This window comes from Frieseomelitta varia, unplaced genomic scaffold, assembly GCF_011392965.1.
Source record: "Frieseomelitta varia isolate USP_RPSP 00005682 unplaced genomic scaffold, Fvar_1.2 scaffold_895, whole genome shotgun sequence".
Taxonomy (NCBI): Eukaryota; Metazoa; Arthropoda; class Insecta; order Hymenoptera; family Apidae; genus Frieseomelitta; species Frieseomelitta varia.
Genome location: NW_025110695.1, coordinates 3,020 through 26,843, shown reverse-complemented (window position 1 = coordinate 26,843; position 23,824 = coordinate 3,020). Strand labels below are relative to the sequence as shown.

Below are 23,824 nucleotides of genomic sequence, written 5' to 3'. Positions count from 1 at the left end.
CAATTCTCTGCGCTCGAAATTTGGCAGAAAGTTGCGGAGAGTGGGTTGAAAAAAATTGAGAGAAAGATTAAAAGATTGAAAATCGAATCCTCTTCTATAAACTGCAACGAATTACAAATTAACTCAATTTGCAATTTTCAAGCTCAATTCCAATTGTTTGCGCTCGAAATTTGGCAGAAAGTTGCGGGTTGAAAAAAATTGAGAACTGAATCTTCTTCGATAAATTGCAACAAATTACAAATTAACTCAATTTTCAATGGGACGTTTCAAGTCTCTGTGCTCGAAATTTGGCACAAGGTCTGCAAACTGAGTAACAGTTAACAAAATTAATCGAAAGAGAAGAATCCATCTCTGTCTTAGATCAGAGATCTAGACAAGAGTGAACCTTCTTCGATAAATGAAATAACACTCTCATTATTTGCATTTCAATGAGACATTCCTAATAACAGTCTCTGCGTGCTTGAAATTTAGGGCAACGTTGTAGAGTGGATCGTCTGCCAGCAGCAGCAATATTAGTTAACGAATTAATTGAAAGGTATCGGCGTGGCAATTGTACGGAAATAAGGACTCCTCTCCTCTGTTGGCGTTCTGCGGTGCTGACTGCTCGGAATTCTATGCCCCGCGCGGCAGAATTCTGCGGTCGCTGGTGCAACGAGACACGTTGTACGTTATTAATACGAATAAGGAGAGACCATGAATTTCAATCGCGAAGAATCTTAAGCCTCTGAGGCGTGTGAAAACACACAGGGACAAAATACCTGACTTTCTTTTGTGTCATTTCGTAGAGACTTCGATAATGTACAGCGAAGAGCAAGACTATCATATTGCATAAATGACAATGAGAAATGAGTTATAACAGTGATTCGGCGTTTGAAATGGAAAATAAAATTGTACAAGCTTTCTCGAGAATTTTTCACTCCGAGATAATCAGAACTCTGTATTTCCTTTTATTCGAAAGCCCAACATTCGGTATTTTGAAACTTTCATTCAAGTTCGACACGGAGAATACGAAATTTCTAATAATAGAAAGAAAAAAGAAAATGGAGGATGGAGATATTCATTTATCTATACATTCGCTTTCTTTCTGGTTCAGGTTAGGTTTAGATTAGATTTAGATTAGGTTTTGACCAAATTTCTAATAATAAAAAGAAAAGAGAAAACGGAGGATAGATATGTTCATTTATCTATACTTTCTTTCTGATTTAGGTTAGGTTTAGATTAGATTTAGGTTAGGTTTTGACCAAATTTCTAATAATAATAAAAAAAAAAGAAGAAAACGGAGGATATTCATTTATCTATACACTCGCTTTCTTTCTGATTTAGGTTAGGTTTCAATTAGATTCACGTTAGGTTTTGACCAAATTTCTAGTAATAAAAGAAAAGAAAGAAAACGGAGGATAGAGATATTCATTTATCTATACACTCGCTTTCTTTCTGATTTAGGTTAGCTTTAGATTAGATTTAGGTTAGGTTTTGACCAAATTTCTAATAATAATAATAAAAAAAAGAAAACGGAGAATAGAGATATTCATTTATCTATACAATCGCTTTCTTTCTGATTTAGGTTAGGTTTCAATTAGATTCAGGTTAGGTTTTGACCAAATTTCTAATAATAAAAAAAAAAGAAAAAGACGGAGGATAAAGATATTCATTTATCTATACATTCGCTTTTCTTCTGATTTAGGTCAGGTTTAAATTAGATTTAGGTTAGGTTTTGACCAAATTTCTAATAATAATAAAAAAAAAAAAAAGAAAACGGAGGATAGAGATATTCACTTATCTATACATTCGCTTTTTTTCTGATTTAGGTTAGGTTTAGATTAGATTCAGGTTAGGTTTTGACCAAATTTCTAAAAATAAAAAAAAAAAAGAAGAAAACGGAGGATAGAGATATTCATTTATCTATGCATTCGCTTTCTTTCTGGTTTAGGTCAGGTTAGGTTAGGTTAAATTAGATTTTGGTTGGGTTCTGACCGAAGTATCATATCGGCGAACGTTGATTGAACGTTACACGTACTTTGCTGATGCATTTTTTAACTCCGAGTCGTGCATGTTAAACTTTCGTGTCTGAACGAATAACGAGCTTCTCCACTGAAGCGCGTGACTTCGCTCGTCTTGGAGCAAATTCAAAAGCGCCGGGACACGGTATCTCTTTTCCCGCGGAAATTTAATTATCCTGAAACTCTCTGCGAAGTAATAAACTCAATACTCCCTCGCGAATTTGATCCAACTATCGGGATATTTTATCCTGTCGATCGGGAAAACGTCGAAGATACAAAATTAATTTCGAGTATACTTTCATATTAATGTTTATAATTGCCATAGTGACATTTGGCATTTATTTTTCTCGCAGTGTTCAAATCGAAAGGAAACTCACCACAGCGTTCTCCTCGTTGTAATGAAGATATTTTGCCCACTCTGGCCGAAACCGTCGAGATACAAGCCAGTCGCGTTATCGTGCACCAGTCCGAGGCATCGATTGGCCCATCTCTGCGCCGATTTGGCCAAACCTGGATGCCACTTCTGCAACAACATAATTTGACGTATAATTTTTCGCTCATTCTTGGCCGTCTGTTAAATCTCTGTGATTGACGTTTGAAAGTTTTACGAATTATTACTTCGAGATCATTGTCACTGGATCTCTAAGTAGTACTTTAAATAATTTTTTTAATTGTTAAAATTGGTTAAAAAAAAAAATCGAGGACAATATAAGCAATAATAAATTAAAAATAAATTTAAATTTCTTTCGACCTCGTTAGGCTTCACTTGTAGGAGAAATAATAGTTAATTGTCTTGTTTATTCAAATTGCTGAAGAAAATTAAGGGTTAATTATAGTGTTAATAATAATTAGGTCTCTTTCAATTACGTGGGAATCTCGTAGATCTCACTTGGAAAAAGTAATTTTTCTCATTTATTCAAATTTCTAGGGAAAAGTTAAGAATCAAGCATCGCGAAAAAAGAATTATTTCAAATAGTATTTTAAATTATTAAAAATTTAGATAAATATATCATATAATAAAATTTAATTATTTAGATAAATATATCATATAATAAAATTTAATTATTTAGATAAATATATCATATAATAAAATTTAATTATTTAGATAAATATATCATGTAATAAAATTTAAATATTTTTTATTTAGAAAAAAAGGAATTATTTCAAATTGTATTTTGAATTATTGAAAAGAATAAAATGATATTTAAAAAAAATAAAATAAAATCCAAGACCGTCGTGTAAAAGATTTCAATTTCTTTCGTATACTATAAACCTCCTGAAGGAACAATGATTTTAAATAATTTTCTTATTCAAACTGTTAAAAAAAAAAGAAATCGCTCCTAATTCATTCAACAACAAATTGCCACGACCTGAGAAGTATCTAAAATTTCTTTCAATCTCGTGCGATTTTACAATGATAAAGAAGATCATGCAATGTAAAAAAAAAAAATAGATTCGACGATAATTCGTAAAAATAATTTCAAAAAAGGAGATGTTGAAACGGATATGAATCGTAGCCGAAGAAGATCTCTTCAATTATTAAAATTGTTTTTACGTTTACTGGGAAATTCCTTTGAAAAAATGAAAAGAAGAAAAATCGTTAGCGATACGTTCGATCTGTAAACCAACCCCCGTAAGTGCATCACTGTTCACATCCACTTGGCGATAGAATCTCTACGAGAAATTTATCGAGCAGTCTCTCTCGCTCTTCCCGTCGGTTGGCTTCATGAAACGAAAGCGACTGTAACCAAGTGGCACTTGGTTTATTCCAAGTCCACTCGTTAATTTTCTGCCCGGTATCGTTTTAACGCGAGAACGATCCGAGAGTTGCCTCATAAAAATTTATAACTCTCGCCACGACCGTGCGCCGATACTCGCGTCCAGCCATCGCGAATCGGCGCATCGCCAGTGTTGAACTTAACTCTCTTATCGGTGAATGACTCGTGAATTTTATTATTATTATTATTATTATTATTCTTTTTTATTTATTTGTTTTTACAATCGCATTGAATCGTTAGCAGTTCCATCGATTTACAGAGTAACAAGACGTACCCGAGTAAAGATGGACCTTTAGGTTAAGTCTCAGATTAGATTAGGTTAGGTGTTATAATTGAGATTTTAGTAGTATCAGAAAGATATTTATCTTCCTTTTCGAATTTTACCACTTTTAATGAAAGTTTCACTGAGAAATTTACTTTTTGGACGAACAATTTATTTAGAAGTGTATCAAAAAGTATCTATAATTAATGGAAATCTCAGTAGTATGAAAGATATTTATCCTTTTCTCGAATTTTATCATTTTTTGACTGTCGTTGAAAAATTTGCTTCTCGGGCGAATAATTTTAGAAAGATAATTTAGAAAAATTTCTAAAATAATTTAGAAAAAATTTATTAAAAAGCGTCCACGGTTAATTGAAATTTTAATAGTACGAAAAAAATGTTTATTTTTTTCTCGAATTTTGCCATTTTTTGACTGTCGTTGAAAAATTTGCTTCTCGGGCGAATAATTTATTTAGAAGAAGATTTATTAATTACAACATTTATTTATTACAACAACATTTATTTGTATTAAAAAATATCCACAGTTAATTGAAATTTTAATTGCACGAAAAAAGACATTTATTTTTTTTTTCGTATTTCACTGTTTCTACTGTCGCTGAGAAATTTGCTTTACATACAAATATTATAATTTATTTATTTAAAAGAAGTGTATTAAAAAATATCCACAGTTAATTGAAATTTTAATTGCACGAAAAAGACATTTATTTTTTTTGCTGAGAAATTTGCTTTCCATACAAATAATTTATTTAGAACAAGTGTATCAAAAAAAAATTAACAGTTTAATTGAAATTTTAATTGTACGAAAAAGACATTTATTTTTTTCGAATTTCATTGTTTCTACCGTCGCTGAGAAATTTGCTCTTCATAAAAATAATTTATTTAGAAGAAGTGTGCCGTTAATTAAAATCTTGTAGTGAAAGATATTTATTTGTTTCTCTCACTGTCTCTGAAAATTTCATTTATAAGTTAATCTTTCAGTATAACTTTAAAGTTAAACTTTAAGTGTAATAAAAAATTTCACCAGTGAAATATTTATTTGAAGGAACATTCGAAGCATAATGAATTGATATTTCGACACCATAAAAAGACAGTTGCGCCAATAAAATATTTATTTACTGACGCAGCCTGTTTCCTTCGTGGTCTCAGCGTGACCCGATTTTTCGAGGGAGTAGCATAAACAGGTTATGGAAAGGTTATACGACTGGCTGTTGCGGGAAATTTCAGAAAAAGAATTATGTAACTAGATTCTGACTTTCTGATAGAAACTTGGGGCCCGAAATAAACCCCTAATCTCCGAGACACGGGGGTCTGTCTGGTCATCGATCGTGGCTCGATTGAAAAAGGAGATCTAAGTGCAAACTCGTGTAAGTTATAACCAGCTTGGAGATTGCTGTTTCAAATGAGAAAACGATCCCGAGGCGAGAGACGAGGACTCGGTAGCGCGTTGATATATTTCGGAAAGAAATCTTTCGGAAAAATATACAACTGTTATTTTATACGTTCTGCGAAATGTGGCAATAGAAAATAGAAAAATTCACGGACTGAATATATAGCGTGAAACTTGTGAATAATAAAATGTAAAATGAAAAGAATTACACATAATTCGATCATTTTGTACATTTTGTAGGAAATAATTTTCATATAGATACGTGTAACATTTGTCCTTGCGATTAAAAAATCGATTCGATTTCTTCAACGTGGAATTTATACTTTCTGTATCATATATTCAAAAACACTGTATATAAATAGAGCTGTATATAAATAGAACTGTATATAAATAGAGCTGTATATAAATAGAACTGTATATGAATAGAGTTGTATATAAATAGAAAATATATAAATAGATAATAAATATATAAATACTGTATATAAATAGAACTGTATATAAATAGAGCTGTATATAAATAGAACTGTATATAAATAGAAAATATATAAATAGATAATAAATATATAAATACTGTATATAAATAGAAAATATATAAATAGATAATAAATATATAAATACTGTCTATAAATAGAACTGTATATAAATAATAAAATATAAAATAATTGAAATGATGAATAATAAAATTCTGTTGTTTGATACTTGTAAAAACCTAATTTGAATCAACGACATAATTTTGGAATTTTATGACAATGAATAGACGTGGTTTTTACACTTCGTAATAAAATAATATTTTACGTAAATATAATTACTTTTACAACTATACATACGTACATAAAAATTTCACTTTCCATTTCGAAATTAGAATATTTAATCTCTCTCTGCGTCATAAATTCGAAAATACTAAAATATGAATAACACGAGCAGTAAAATATGACGAGTAACAAAATTCAATTCGGTACTTATCAAAGTGTAGCGTAATTTAATCGCGTTATGATAACAGACGGACCGGCTATCAAACTTCTTTAAAAAATTTATTTCTCCATAAAAATTATCAAAGGCATAAAAATCCTCCTTCGCATTACGTGTTTCACTCACTTTCCATCTCCATTTCTTTAATGCAGGATTTATACTTATCTGTAAATGTAAATGTGTGAATTCTGTGAAATTGAAGAAGTATCGCTACTCGAAATAAACGAACACCTCGTAATTTTAAAGCGACTGTTAAGGGATTATTCTAGTGTAAAGTGCGTGTTTTTTTTTTAAACCTTGTTAGGGAATTTTTTGCAAAGAAACTATTATACCTTTTGCAGTCAAATTGACAAGGTTTATTTGTACGTATTTCGACGACGTTTTAAAATTTTTTCGGACAAAAAAAAAAAAGTTAAAATTAGTGGCACTGCAATACTCTCAAACGTGGTCGCTTTTGAAAAAGGTCGTCTCACGATGTCCATGATTCCGGCCATTCTGCTTGTCGAAAATAAAAAAAACGTGAATCTTCCTTAATTAGTATGAGTTCGGCTATAGCAGGTACCAAAAAAACAAGAGAAAAAAGTCGGTAATTAAAAAAGTGGCGACACATTGAAATTCGATCATCGATTTTTGCATGTTTTTGTCTAAACTTCGGAAGCCTAGAGAAATATAAAAAATAAAATTTTTTGGTTGATTCTGATAGGGACTATAGTCACACATGTACTAAATGCGTACTTAAAATTTCGAGTCAATCGGTCAAGTAGATTTTGAGATATCGTTGGACACCGTTCTGAAGAACATCGTTTCCAGAAAAATGCCTTTAAAGTTTAGTATTGCGGTAACAATGACGCTGATCGTCGCGTCCATCAAACAACCATAACTTCGTCAATTTTAAGAGTTACAGGGATTTATTTTTAAAACTGTGTCCTTCAAGAATATGTAAAAAAAAAATCGATTTTTTTTTTTTTAAAGTTAAGAGAAAAAACCGTGAAAATCCGCGTAAATGGAGAGGGAGGGAAGAAGCGGAAGAAGATTATCGAAACAAAGGGAAGTTCTTGTAAAAGTCTTTCGCGCAAGGCGTAGTATACATAAAAGAGAAGGGAAATCACGTTCGTGCGTGAAATCCGCATAAAAGTATTTAAGTATTCCAACAGTATAGAACGGATCACGGTCTAACATTTTATTTCATTTTTTCATTCTTTTATTTTTTTTTTTTTTTTTCTTTCTTCACTTCATACTTTATTAGACAATGAGGAATGGATGTATTTTGCTAATGCATTGACGGTTTTCGCACGAACCAGGGCGGCAGTAAAGCCTCCAGCTTTTATGCTACTCTCATTCATAAATCTGACGATATCAATGATTGAAGCGTTACGTGAGGAAAATATTGCCAGAGAATCCGTGAGTTCGTACATTTTAATCCGTCTGTCTGGATCCAGATAGATGGATTAAAATGTACGAACTCTTGCTACGAGTGTTTAATACCCTGTCGTCGTTACTAGCATAAACACCGTGGACAACTTCCGGTTATGTAGGATAGAAATTCTTTCTATTTAATTTCCTCTTACAAATATTATTCTCGCTTTAGTGGCAATTTTATTTAGAGAAATCTTAATAATAATTGCTGGAGTAAGAAGTTAAGTCTCTATTTATTTTAAGAATTCTAATTTTAAAATTAGATGTAATTTCATTTTCATGTTGGCATTAATGTAATATTTGTTTTCTCTGAAGAGTCTAATTCTTCTCAGTCTAATTTTATTTTTGATCGTGAATGTTCAACATTGACTTTTCCTTCTATATCAATTCAACATTTCCTTCCTGAAAATATCTAATTATTGCAGAAACAATAATTTAATTTTATTATCATTGGAAATTCAATTTCTGATTTTATTTTTATCATAAGTATTTATTCGGTATTGACTTTACTTTCTGTATTAACTAAACATCCATGCGTTTGGATAATGAACAGATAGTTTAGATATCTTTTACAAGAGAATAGTAAAAAATTGTTGCACCAATTATTTTAAAGTCTCAATTCAACCAACAAGTTCTCAAAAATGCTTTTCTTTTCTTCCAAAAAATATGAAATTTGATAATTTTCAAAGTTTAAATTTTTTTATTTTAAAGTCTGAGTTTCAACTAACAAGTTCTCAAAAATACTTTTTTGTTTCTTTCAAAAAATATGAAATATGGTAATTTTTAAAGATTAAATTCTTTTTATTTTAAAGTCTGAGTTTCAGCCAACAAGTTCTCAAAAATACTTCTTTGTTTCTTTCAAAAAATATGAAACATGGTAATTTTTAAAGTTTAAATTCTTTTTATTTTAAAGTCTGAGTTTCAACCAACAAGTTCTCAAAAATACTTTTATTTTCTTCCACAAAATATGAAATTTTGGTAATTTTTAAATACTCCAAGTAATATCCAGAATGTTCCAAAAATCGTTTTAAAGGAAGTTTTTGGAGGACAGAAAACGCCTCAAACGCGCGGGATGAAAATTTCATCGCGTTCTACTTACACTGTTAATTTCAGCGGGCCGTGCTATTGTCGCGTTGAATTTTTAACGTTGTCGAGAGAATGACGTCTACTTTTAGAGAATACTAAAACTAGACTCTTCCTTGTGGATTAATCTTTTCGTCAATAAGTAAAAATAATTCCGTACCGTTCCATTTAAATTTCCCTTTTCTCCTTTTTTTGCGCCGCGTTGAAAACTTCCCCTTGACGGAAACGAAAGCTTTTAAAAACTTTTAAAACACCCTCGTCGATTTTCACGTTCTTCCTTCTCATGATCCATAGAATAATAACGATTGCACCTACCAATTATCACAAATCATTTTCAACTGAGAATGGATGAAACAAAAAAAAAAAAAAGAGAACTTTCCTTTTAAGGATTGTTAACTTCGATCACGCTGTTCCAATACTGAAACAGAACTTTCTCAATATCTGTTATCCAACGATAATAATCTCCGATTGGCCGATTTCAATCGAACCTACGGTCAAGCTCGAATCTCATCCTACCCGAGTAACATTCTCGTCCAACGAGTCTAACAAGTCGCCGGTATCGTTGTCGTTTCGTTTTAATCAAAGTCCAATCACCGGCGCGAAAAGTTTCTCCGTCGGTTGAATTAAAACCGCGCGCGTTTTCGTCGTTCGAAGGCCGAAAAAAAAAAATTCAATTACACCGCTTTCAGCGTTATTACGCTACTGGGATCGTTCACGCCAGTCTCGCGCAATGTTAGCTGCACCGACGACTTTCTCGTTGATGAAAATCGCGCCGAACTTCTGTCCGACCGATCGATTCCTTTCCCTTCCGTGATTTGGAAAGGAACGTTCGGTACAGCAAATTTTTGTCCATTTGGGATTATTTACAGTGGGAATCATTGAATCACTTCGACGTTAGAACAACAAAGGCAAGGGAAAAGTGTGTTATTTTTAGAGAAATTCACTGAAAATCGCTACCAACGTCGATCGAGGGATCGGAAATGAAACTAACCCTTTTGACTACCGTTGGCGCCTAAAGGCACTTAAAAAAAATTGCTCTTACGACACTGTAAGCGCCTGTAGGCACTTGAAAAAATTACTCTTGCGAAGCTATAGGCGCCTATAGGCGTTTAAAAATTACTCTTACAAAACTATAGGCGCCTGTAGGCGCTTGAAAATTGCTCCTACGACACTATAGGCGCCTGTAGGCGCTTAAAAATTGCTCTTACGAAACTATAGGCGCCTATAGGCGCTTGAAAAAATTGCTCTTACGAAACTATAGGCGCCTATAGGCGCTTAAAAATTGCTCTTACGAAACTATAAGCGCCTGTAGGCGCTTAAAAAATTACTCTTACGACACTACAGGCGCCTCTAGGCGCTTAAAAATTGCTCTTACGAAACTATAGGCGCCTGGAGGCGCTTGAAAAAATTGCTCTTACGAAACTATAAGCGCCTGTAGGCGCTTAAAAAATTACTCTTACGACACTACAGGCGCCTCTAGGCGCTTAAAAATTGCTCTTACGAAACTATAGGCGCCTGTAGGCGCTTGAAAAAATTGCTCTGATGACACTACAGGCGCCTGTAGGCGCTCAACCTAGCTTTGATCAGTCGACACGAGAGACGCCTACAGGCGCTCAAGAAATTTTATATTTATATGACTTTTTTTCATTATTTCTAGGCGTACAATCAGCTCCCGAAGTGGGTATCCCACAAGTTACGGTACACCCTGTATATATTTTTATATATATATATATATAATCGGGTTCTTCAATTTTCCTAAATGTGAATTTCTCCAACCCGCTTCCTCTCGTTCCCTTTCGTTTACAAGACACGCCGAAAACTTACGAGCGGAATATGGAAGCTTCGGGAAAGCGCGTTGCATTTGCCTCGAGTTACCTGCGCGGCTCTCCCCGCAAGGTCGAGGCTCGTAACTTGCGAAGTCTGGGAATACAGAAAAATTATGTAGATCTCGTAGTTACGAAGTTGCTTAGCGGCGCTGGTTTACACGAGCGAAACTTCCGATAGAACGCGAAGGTGGAACGCTGTTTGCCACGACCTCGAAGGCAAAATGCCTCGTTTTCTGAACATTTACGCGAAAGCGTAAGTAGAAGCGTAAATATCGAGGATTCCTTGAATTTTAATCCCATTGCTCAAAGCTGAATCGATGAAACGTTGAAAGGAAATCGTTAATACGCCAGGTATTTTGAGATCTCTGAGTTGTAAAGGAAAACCTATGCTGCATCTAGTGGAAAAAGAAAAAACATTTATCAACGTATACAGAGATCTTCGAGAAAACAGAGGAAGCATCTTCACTTTTTCTCTCGTTGCACGAAGCAAAATGCACCTCAGCGCTGACAAAATAGAGGTTTCATACTTCGAGATGAGATGAAATGGCTTGTCGATCCCTTTGCAATATTGTAACTGACAATTGTCGACAATTTTTCAGTGTTTGCTGTAATTATACTTCATCCTTTGAACTCGATTCGTTTCCAACTCGTCGTTCCGCGACCACGTTATATTTATTTTAAGCGAAACTTTTTAAGTGAATTAACATGCAACGGTGAAATTCAATGTTTTTTTAAATTTATTTGTTTGTTTGTTCATTCATTTGTTTGTTGTACTGTCGTATCGTAATTTACTTTCTCATAATTTTTCATAGTGCGACGATTTTCGAAACAATCCCAAGACGCGAGTTTTATATAGCGAGCCTGTATATATTTTTACCCCTAATGTATCATTATCATTTAATATTAGAACAACTAAAAAAAAAAAAAAAGAAAACATATAAAATTTGAACATTGGACAGTGAAAGAACAGAAACGCAGTACACGAGCTTTCACATTTATATTTTTCATGCTGTAAAATTTCTAAGAAAAAAATCAGAAATTGGTATTTCAAGCAGAGACCAAATCGGTATTACGGATACCGGAAAAATACCGGTATTTTTAGGTTATTATTCGATTCGGTATTAAAACTGATTTCCCAAATACCGATATAATACCTAAACCTCACAATATTTCGGTTTACCGATATAATACCTAAACGTCACAATATTTCGGTTTCAGTTTACCGATATAATATCTAAACGTCATAATATTTCGGTTTCAGTTTACCGATGTAATACCTAAACGTCACAGTATTTCGGTTTCAGTTTACCGATATAATACCTAAACCTCACAATATTTCGGTTTCGGTTTACCGATATAATATCTAAACCTCACAATATTTCGGTTTCAGTTTACCGATATAATACCTAAACGTCACAATATTTCGGTTTCAGTTTACCGATATAATACCTAAACCTCACAATATTTCGGTTTACCGATATAATACCTAAACCTCACAATATTTCGGTTTACCGATATAATACCTAAACCTCACAATATTTCGGTTTCAATTTACCGATATAATACCTAAACGTCACAATATTTCGGTTTCAATTTACCGATATAATACCTAAACCTCACAATATTTCGGTTTACCGATATAATACCTAAATCTCACAATATTTCAGTTTACCGATATAATACCTAAACTTCACAATATTTCGGTTTCAGTTTACCGATATAATACCTAAACGTCACAATATTTCGGTTTCAGTTTACCGATATAATACCTAAACCTCACAATATTTCGGTTTACCATATAATACCTAAACCTCACAATATTTCGGTTTCAATTTACCGATATAATACCTAAACGTCACAATATTTCGGTTTCAGTTTACCGATATAATACCTAAATCTCACAATATTTCAGTTTCAGTTTACCGATATAATACCTAAACCTCACAATATTTCGGTTTCAGTTTACCGGTATTTGGGAAATCGGTTTTAATACCGAATCGAATAGTATAATACCTAAACCGGTATACCTGAAATATTTCAGGTTTATAATAACTGAATATATTGCTATTATGAAAATATTTTTGAAATTTTCAACCACGTTTTGCCAAATTTAACGATTCATACGTTAGAATACGTATCAAAGACCAGTTCCATAATATTTCCAAAGTAAATTTCCTCTCTCTCTCTCTCTTTCTCTCTCGTTCGTTGTATTCTTTTTTCTACCTTACGAATAAATCTCCGACGAAAACACGCGAAAACGCACCCACCAGCCGCGTCGCGAGATCAATCTCATTGCAGAACCGTTCTGTTCGCTCAGCATCCGAAACAATTACACCCCTCTCTCCTCTCCTCTCCTCCCGTACTCGCCGTTAAATACGCTTCACCATTGTAACAGCGCAGATTGCAGGCCGACGCGATGGGGGTGGTTTTACGGCTCGCGTCGAATGATGAATTTTAAGTTGATTGCCGTGGCGAGATCAAAATGGACGATCGTTACGTTGTTTCGCGGATATATTCCTCTGCTATTACGACTAATGCATAATAAATAATAATAATAAGTCACGGCCTGATCCTGATTATTCACGGGCAACGCCATTAACGATGATGAATCCTCCTCCTCCTCCTCCTCCTCCTCCTCCTCCTCCTCCTCCTTCTCCTCGCCGTCATCGGCGGTTGAAGTGCCAGAATTCGTTATCGTTGAATAACGATTTTCCAGGTCCAGGTTTAATTACACAGTGCTACACGGTGAAAATGTCGAATTTTAATCGAGACAGGCGGCAACCGGGTTTCGACTTTCAACTGAAATTAACGCGCGAATCGTAAACGATTGACGATCGTTTGCGAAACGCGGATGTAACGATCGAACAACTGATTGACTGTTGCTTTCCATTTATCCCCCCCTCCATCCAGTGTCTCTGTATTCGTCAAAGCGGGATGTGCAGTAGTTATTTTTTTTTTTTTTTTTTTTTTTTTGAAATTTTAGTGATGTAGTATATTTTTTATCGAAACAGGGAGGCGAGGAAAGTTTTTGTTAGAAAAATTTTACTGAAAAAAAGCTGTCGAACTTTTTAATAGGTTTTATTTAAATGGACCGTGGGACGTTTAAAAAAAAAGAAAAAAAAAATATTCTCACACTGTGAGTAACAATGAGAACGAGGTGAAAGTTTCAGTTTGAATAGAACTCGTACGCGTATGAAACTAAAAATTTTTTTATTCTGTAGGAACAGAATAATTTGTTCATTAATATTAAAAAAGTTCTCAGTCAGTTCAAACAAATTTTCTGAATATCCTTCAGCGAGTAGTGTGAAAATAATATCAAATGGTTGTCGCAGCGAAATTCATATTACGAGAGTATGTGATTTATATATAAAATAATTCATTTGGATTTATTGCTTGTTGTACAACCTTTGTATTACATTTTCTCTGATTTAATCTACTTTTAATTATTTTTTAATTATTTATACGTATTAAATGATTATTGGGACCGAAAGAATCCCAAATTTTTTAAATTTGTTTAACCAACAGTGAGAGTTCTGTCGTTCGCTAAATTCTTTCGTTCCGAGGTTCCCCAGCGAATTTTCCAATAACAGATCGTAAAGTTTTATCACCTTCGATAGAACACCTAGATAACGGTGGTCATACTAATCCCGTTGCAGTAGTCACTGATGCTCAAATCACTCGAACGAAACGACGCGTCCCTCGTGAAATTGAACAACGCATTTCTCGTCCGGGAAACGTCAACACTCACTATATTGAATCGGTTAACTCCTCGCGTGTTCAATAAAATTCAGCAACGTCATAAAAATTCAAGTGCCATTAAGTTTAATGATATTGACGTTCGTTTAACGTGTATATTTTTCCATTCGCGTCGTAATGATCGGACTTGTCGGAGGTAAACAGAGAAGATCAAACAGGAAGTACGCTGTTGGAAAATTGTTGATTCTCCGGGGTTTCGAAAAATCCGGGGTTTTATTTTTATTATAGGAACTCTGATATTTTTATTCTCTGACCTCAAAAAATATTTTATTTTTAATATTGAAGATGTCGCCTCTTTCACAGTGCAATGTCTCATTGTAAATTATTTTATTAACAAAAAGAACCGTCAGTATTTCACACTGACGATCGACGCAGCGTTCAACGCGTTAATTATTCGTAATTTCTATCATGCTAGAAATTGGGGATTTACTTTGTTTAATTTGTCCAGTTATTCAATTAAATAATTACGAATTTAATTTAATTTATTCAGTTATTTGTTTTTAGCTAGAAATTTAACTAGGAATTAAATTTATTTGATTTATTATATAATTAGCTAGGAATTTAATTTATTTAATTTATTTAATTAGCTAGGAATTTAATTTATTTAATTAACTAGAAATTTAATTTATTTAATTATTTTACATTTTATTTTATAATCATATCATGATAGAGATTGGATTATATAATGAATGGAGCGTGGATTTGTGGAAAATTTTAAGATACCAAAATGCGCAACATGTATAATGCACGAGAGTTTCTTGTAAAATATTCTAAATATAAGTCTGTTGTAGTATTCAACACATTATCTGCCACGCGAAATTTATTCGTTATTTGCACAATACGTATGATGCACAATATACGTTAATGCAAATTCACCTATTTAAAGCGATGAAAATGTTCCATTAACCAGAACGTTTTACTTGAAATTGATAAATAAGAAACTAACGATAATACTAATAGCGTGTTAGTGATTTTTTTAAATGTTTTAGTCATGAAAATATTTTCTCTTGTGGAGAGTACTAATACCAGGCAGAATTTGCAAATATATTGCATAATCGCGTTTGTCACTTGTCAGACCTATTGTCATTTTTATTATCACTCTCGGTACGTCTGTGAAAAGTTTTTCAAAATATTCATCAGATCGATGCTCCATTTTTGACTAACTGCTCGAAACTGAACTCGAAGCAAACACAAAATCATGTAAATTTAATGGTCATTATTGACATGACAAACAGTTGCGAATTGTTTCCATCTTCTACGTTTGAAAAATACAGGATGGCGATTCGTCGTCTCCCCTGTTTAAAAAAAATTGAAGAACACCGACTCGCGTCTGCCGCCTTCAACGTTTAAAAAATGAAAAACACGGATTCACGTCTTCAGTGTTTCAAAAACGAACGACGCGGTTTCGCACAATTCTGTTCGTAACGCGATTTATCGCACACGCGTTTGACGGTGATATTCATCAAATGATCAATTTGAAATCTCCCCGGTAATTAACGTCGCGGGAAAATGGAACGCGTGAATTTAATGAAACTGGCCAAGCAATGGCTTGTCGAGCTCGTCAGAATTAATAGGATTCTCGTATGATGAAGAATCGTGGTAACAAATTGTCATCGAGTCCCTCCCCGACCCGACAGTATCGCCACTCATTAATCGTATGCAGTGCGAAATTGACACGACGTTCATTGTACGCAACGAAAGGAGATAATTGTATTAGTAAGTCGGATGCATTAAATCCAGGAGTTTGCGCTCTGATTTGTTTGCACGGGCGAGGGAATGAATCAGAGGGACGTTTGCCTCGTTTCATTTGCAACGATTAATGGCACGACGAAACCGCTGCGGCGAAACTTCAATTCGAGTGCTTGAACTGAAGGGTTTGCCGCGAGAAAGAAGCAGCTTCATTTATTTTACAGTTTTTTTTTTTTTTTATATCCTATTTCACGTGAAGAAAAAAAAAATGTAGTCTTTCATCTCGCGTAACAGAGATGGTTGCAGAGGAGGGGAGATGGTTGCAGAGGAGGGGAGATGGTTGCAGTGGAGGGGAGATAGTTGCAGTGGAGGGGATGACGCTAGCGATCAAAATAGGGGCAAGGGTCGCCAGTTAGCCAACTTTGTCGTATAAGAAGGATTCAGTTTGATGAATGTCAATAATATATATTAATTAATATTAATATATTATTAATATATTAATTAATATAATATTAATATATTAATTAATATAATATTAATATATTATTAATATAATATTAATATATTAATATAATATAATATTATATATTATTTATTTATTATAATATAATATTATATATTATTTATTTATTATAATATAATATTATATATTATTTATTTATTATAATATAATATATATTATTTATTTATTATAATATAATATTATATATTATTTATTTATTATAATATAATATTATATATTATATATTATATAATATTAATATATTAATTAATATTAACCATTAATTGGCCATAAATTTGTAGCAATGTCTGATTTGAATTGTTGGTTTATTGAAATTCAAGGGTTTGCAGTCCCGCTTATTATACAGTTTTATCTTATTTCATAGGGGCAAAAATGTGCTTTGTAGAAAATGGATCTAACTTGAAGCCAAAGTCTATTAATGATGAATTGTTCAACACTAGAACTTCCAAATTGGTTAAAATGATTAATTTATGATTTTCTATGGAAATTTTGTGTATTTGCAACAGTACGCTTTTAGACGCTCGAGTGATTCGTAATAAAATAAATTAATAGAGACTTGTGTTCTTTATTGTATTATTAACTTTTTCTTGTACCTTGCACTTTTTTGATTTTTTTAAATTTCTACAAATATTATACTTCAGTTGTCGATAGTTCTACTGTTATGTCAAAGTTTATTAATTGACCATAAATTTGTAACACGTTTGATAGCTTTGAAATTTAAATTGATTTTCTATTGATTTACCAAAATTCAAGGATTAAAATGTACAAAATGAATTTAGTTTCAAGTCAATATAAATTTACTAATATGAATTGTTTCAAATTAAAATTTATTAATTGGCCATTAATTCGTAGCATATTTGAAGCAATATCTGATTTAAATTGCTTTTTCCTTGGTTTATTAAAATTCAAGGATCAAAATGAAGTCTTTCACGTTGTATAAAAAGGATTTCAAGTCAATATAAATATTAATTGACCATAAATTTGTAGCACGTTTGAAGCAATGTCTGATTTAAATTGCTTTTCTCTTGGTTTATTAAAAGTTGACAGCTTCACTTATTACATAGTTTTCTTTTTCATATCTTGTTTCATGAAAAAAGAGGGAAAAAAGTAACATTTTTTATTTTGTATAAAAAGGATTTAGTTCCAAGTTAATTAATTAATATCAAGTCAGTTTATTAATACGAATATTAATTGACTATAACTTTGTAGCGTGCTTGAAACAATATCTAAAATTGCTTTTCTGTCGGCTTGTCATTTGTAAGAGCATAAAATTTCCATCAGGGACATCAAAGTAAAATAAATGGAAAAATTTTATAATATGCACAGTGGAACACACAAGCTTTTATTTATGCATTTCACGAAAAATCATTTAAATCTCTGAAGATACACTGCTTTACACTTCTGAAGTATAATTCATAAACTTAAAAATCACTTTTCAAATTTTGTCACTTTGATCATTTTGATGTTAATGTTACTCAAAAATGGAACTGCAACTCTTTCCAATTAATAATTAACAGAGAGACCCGATGATTCGGTTCAGAAAGATTTTTTCAACTCATTAAAGATCATCGCAATTTTTTTTTAATTACGAAATGCTATTTCAAGAATTCCTCCAGCATAAATCGTGCATATTATCATAATAAGAACTTCTTCGTATTTTATTTGACTCCGACGTCTATTTCAATTCAAGAGAAATTAAGTGAGTGGGTCGAAAAAATGACCGAGAGAACGCAGGATTGATTCAGCCGATTATTTTCACATCGGTCGCCGGTGTTATTTGAATGAAATCTACACATGTGCTTTGACACGAAGGACACAAGTGCGGCAAAGTGTGGACAGCTGTTGACAGGGACCAAGAAACTATTAACGACGTTTTCATTTTGGGCATTGTTTAGTCAGTTGCATACGTGCCGTCAAGTTAACTTCAAACCAATGGAAGACGGTCTCGGAAAACGTGTAAGGGTTATTAACTCAAACTCGAACCAGGCAAAATGAAAATCGTACAATGGTAAACACTTGGTCACACTTTGAAAGCTTGCAGCTTCTAAAATACTGTAATAATTTTTATTGAAGTCTCTGTATTTTATTTTTATTTCTTTTCTCTATTTCATGTTCTTTATTTCGTTACTTCTGAGATGTTTTCAGATTATGTAGCAGACGACAAAGTGAAGACGCTTCTCTTCTGTAAAAAAATAAAAAAGATACCATAAATTATCGTAGCTTGTAAAAGCGTTGAAACATTTTTTTCGTGACTGAATCTCTGGATCATAAAGATCGAAGCCACCTCTTTACAATAATATCTCAAAACTTACTGTACAATTTTTTTTTTTGGGGGGGGGGGGAGGGTTAATTTATTGAACTTTGAATATCAAGCGAAAACGATGAAAATGAAATGATTTCTTAAGTCTAGTGTTCAGAGAGTTCAATAGAAAAAGAGGCTTTAATCTTCCATTGTAGATTGTAGGCGATGAAAGAAATTTTTCGACGTTTTTTCTTGCCATCGCAATTTATAATATTTTCGAGAAGAAAGGCATCTTGATTTATCCACTCGCTGCGCAAAAATATTTTACAATAAACGAACGATGGATTTTAGATGCAAAAGTAGAGTTTTCGAGCATCATAATGTAGCACAAGTACGATTTTTTTTTGTTCTTTTCTTTCCTGCAAAATTATAAGAGATTCGATAATTAGTGCCCGAATATTAACGTAAGTCTGTGCACTTTGCAATAGTGCAGGAGAGAAATACATTTCGTACGCACAAACGGAAGTTCCTTCTGCCTTCTGGCGAACGTTCGAATACTTTGGTGAGCCGCTGTATAGAAAATTCGGTTACATAAACGATTAGCGTGGCTGTTCTCTCGCAAGGTCGGTTTGGATGAAGAATCCTTGAATATATTCGTGGTTGCTCCAGAATCGCGTCGATTCTTTTTTTAGACCGGCCATAGATTCTGTCCAGCGTGGTCGGTTGGCATCTACTGTGTAGAAATTTTCGATCAAGCACACACCTCCCTCGTTTAAGGTGCGTTCACATTCGTTACCGTGAATCAATAATTCCTATTTTGGAGACTCGAACAACAAAATATCGATGTTGAACATATTACATGTATAATGTATCTGTGTAATTGGCGGTATCCATTTTTCAAGTTTAATGAACATTGCCATCTGACAATAATTTAACTTATAACACAGCCTACATTCTTAGTTAAATATATTGAAATTTCGTGTGCTTGTTGTTAAATTATATTATAAGATTAAAATGAAATTTTGTACAGTATCATAAAACCCCTAATATCGGACAGCAATCATCATTCCATTGTATCGCCACGTGTCTGTTGCCAGATTAGTTACTAGAACAACCGACGACTAGAAACAGGAAATCTTTATAATACTTATAAATACGGTACACAAGCTTTTATTTATTATGTATTACGAAGGATTACTCGAGTTTCCAAAAATAAGAATATTTCTATAAAAAATAAAAAAAATATCCAACGAAATTCTTCAAATTCTTCATTTTGGTAGTTCCAGTTTGGGCTTGTTTTCATGAATCAAGATTGCCATACGTTCAATATGCAATAAACTAACGTGTATAACGGGTATAACTGAATAAATTTCAAAAGAAATTCCACGTCGAATTTCTCGAACTACAATGCCAGAACCAAAATATAAAAATTGAGCCAAAGGGAATGAAAGTACGAAAAGATTTATGTTACAATAAAGAACTTTTAATCATACGTTTGACGAAAATCCGTCGAATATCTGAGAAACGCAGCATTGTAAGTTAAGAAATTATAAACTGTTCGTTTCAATCATTTTGATTCAATTCGAGTTTCAATTTTTTAATTAGAGAAATTACTTCAAAGCTTCTTTAGCTGCCGATTATTATTAGACTGCAGATTTTTATGCATTTCTGAGAAAAGAAATTACAATAATGCGCGGAGGGAACGATTTTCAGTTTATATAATTCCATTTCTTTAATTATGTTTCTTGGAAATTTAAAAATCCACGAAAATCCGCAGTCTGGTTATCGTAGTTTGGATCGTATTTCACCTATCTTTTTTTTTTTTTTTCACATTGCGCGTAATTTTGTACTTTCGAATTTTTAAATTTTAAATTTAAAAATGCATGGAAATCTCACATTCGCACGGCTTTCGTATTGATTTTGAGACACACGTGCCTTGGTACACGCCGCGCGAGAAGAGATTATTTTATAATATATGAAAATTTCTGCACGCGAAAATGAATGTGGAATTGAACCTTTTTTTTTTTTTTTTTTTTTTTTCGAAATTAACCTCTCGCGCTGAAAGTGCCGAATTTCTCAGTTTTAAGTATATTTAAATATATTTAAGTTTCTCAGTTTTAAGTATATTTAAGTACATTTAAGTTTCTCAGTTTAAGTATATTTAAGTATATTTAAGTTTCTCAGTTTTAAGTATATTTAAGTTTCTCAGTTTTAAGTATATTTAAGTATATTTAAGTTTCTCAGTTTTAAGTATATTTAAATTTCTCAGTTTTAAGTATATTTAAGTATATTTAAGTTTCTCAGTTTCAAGTATATTTAAGTATATTTAAGTTTCTCAGTTTTAAGTATATTTAAGTATATTTAAGTTTCTCAGTTTTAAGTATATTTAAGTATATTTAAGTTTCTCAGTTTAAGTATATTTAAGTATATTTAAGTTTCTCAGTTTTAAGTATATTTAAGTATATTTAAGTTTCTCAGTTTTAAGTATATTTAAGTATATTTCTCAGTTTTAAGTATATTTAAGCATATTATAGTTTTAAGTATATTTAAGTATATTATAGTTTTAAGTATATTTAAGTATATTATAGTTTTAAGTATATTTAAGTATATTTAAGTATAATCGGGCAAAACAAATAATAAATTTGTCGCTTCTCAATAATTTCTATGCAGTGAATATGATATCATATCGAAAAGAAAGCAACGAATTATTGTATACGGTTTTGGTCACTCGTTATGGCCCGCAATCTGTTTTGCCAGCGCAAGTGGTTAAGGGAGTAATTAAATTTATCAAATGTTCTCAAACTACCACGATCGACAAATGTTTCAATCTCTGTCGTCTACAAATTGTCGAATTCCCTCAATTATCCTCCCCCGTTGTCAAATAAACTTGTCGATTCTTTCAATTCTTTTCCAGATATTTGTTTATAAAAAATGTTCTGTGTAATGAGACAAATAACATGCTATCAAACTATTCTGCAAACTAATCGAATAAATAATATTCTAGAAAATTCTCGATTCTGTTCTGAAATGAACAAAATAAATAACATCCTGTCTAATGAAACAAATGACATTCTATCAAATTATTCTGTAAACTAATGGAATGAATAATATTCTATAAAATTCTCGTTTCTGTTCTGAAATGAACAAAATAAATAATATCCTGTCTAGTGAAACAAATAACATTCTATCAAACTGTTCTGTAAACTAAAGTAAAATAAAAAAGAAAAACATTTTATATAACCAACAAGAGCAAATAACATTCTATCAAATTCTCAACTCCTATTCCTCGATTCTTTTAATTCTCTTCCAATCACTCCCAAACAAATTTCGTGGATAAAAATTGCATCCTGTGTCGATAAAAGATTCGATCGCCTACGAAATTATCGAACCACTCGATCATCCCCTGTTCCCAAATCAATATCAAGAAAGAAAGAAAGAAAGAGAGAGAGAAAGAGAAAGAAAAACTCTACCCTGAATTTATTCGAAACAAATGTCTTCAAAAAAAATTTCGATGAATCATCGAAAAGTCAGCAAAGTAGCCAAGGAGATCTGACAATTTTCAACCGCGAATCACGGCTAGAATTACGCTTCCTCGGCGGCCTGGCTCGGATTTCGTCAAATGAAGGCTCGACGCAGCCGGAACCCCTTTGTGTCTCTCGCGCACGGCTCGTTAGCCGCCACCCCCGCAGACAAAAGCAACAAAAGCGAAGGTTTTCTCTTTTTTTTTTTTTTTTTTTCGGGAAGAAAACGCGGCTCATTGCCTCGTTTCGAGAAGGGTTGCCTCGTTGCTCCGGGATCGTTGAACCGACGCCTGTTACAAATCTGTTCAGACGGTCGACCAGTCAGTCCCACCAGTTCAAAGCTGTTTCGTTTCACTCTCGAATCCTCGCTCTTACTTTCGCGCTTCATCACTCCTCGAGTACATAATCGAATTCGCCACGACTCGTTGGCGAATGCAATTGACTTTACTTGCGGCGGGAGGTTTTGAAGGGTTTTGAAGATTGAGAACGGGTGGTTTTCCCTTAGTTAGCTCTGGCCACGCAATCGTTCGGGGCAACAACGCGTGAAACCCTTGGATCGCCTTTGTCCGCCAGTTGTTTGTTCGTTCGTTCGTTCGTTGATTCCGGATTTTCACGCGTTTGTTGAAAATTTAATCTCCCCTGGACTACCACGGACTGTTTGAACTCGTTGCACTCATTGTGCTTCGTCGGGTGTGGCTCGACATCTGTTTCTATCGCAGGAACTCTTGCCGTTCAAGTCGCATTCGATGTTTTCAAATTGCCAGTTAACCTCTTGCCAACGCAAGTCAAGAATCTTTTGTCCCGAAATTCCAATAAATTTTCTCAGTTTTAAGTATATTTAAGTAAAACGACGAGTTCACAAAGGGAGCGACGAATTATTGTGTACGATTTGGTCACTCGTTATGGTCCGCAATTGGTTGCCAGCGCGAGTGGTTAAATAAAGAAGAGAAAGAAAAAAAATTAAAAAAATAGTTTGGAGTGCATAAGGGTTAAAAATCGTGTTGAATTGTTCTCGCCGTGAGCGACAGTGGCCTCTTTCGTGTAACTACGAGAAATGTCAAGCAAACAAAACTGGATAAAGTACAAAAATTGCCTATTCATACTTGGGTTTAATTGAGAAGAAAGTAATTAAATTTAAAAAATTTAGATATTTTACACATTTTACATATTTTACATTATTCGTGTGGCTTAGGTTTAAAAGAAAGTAATTAAATTTAAAAAATTTGGATATTTTACATATTTTCATGTGTCACATATATTTTGTAGATTTCTTAATAATTAATAATTATATGGAGAGTTGGGCATTATTTACTTGAATGATTTCGAATATCTAAAGTAGTTGTCCGAACGT

General features: G+C 32.9%; 1 protein-coding gene across 1 annotated transcript in view; it reads right to left on the bottom strand.

Moving 5' to 3' along the window:
• LOC122537231 (cysteine-rich venom protein Cau1-like) overlaps positions 1-2,535 on the bottom strand; it is a 26,999-nt gene extending 24,464 nt beyond the window's left edge. Inside the window, exon 1 of the mRNA XM_043670258.1 lies at positions 2,378-2,535. Within this exon, the coding sequence (XP_043526193.1) occupies positions 2,378-2,535 (158 nt within the window). The remainder of the gene's footprint in view (positions 1-2,377) is intronic.
• Between the last annotated feature and the right edge of the window lie 21,289 nt (positions 2,536-23,824).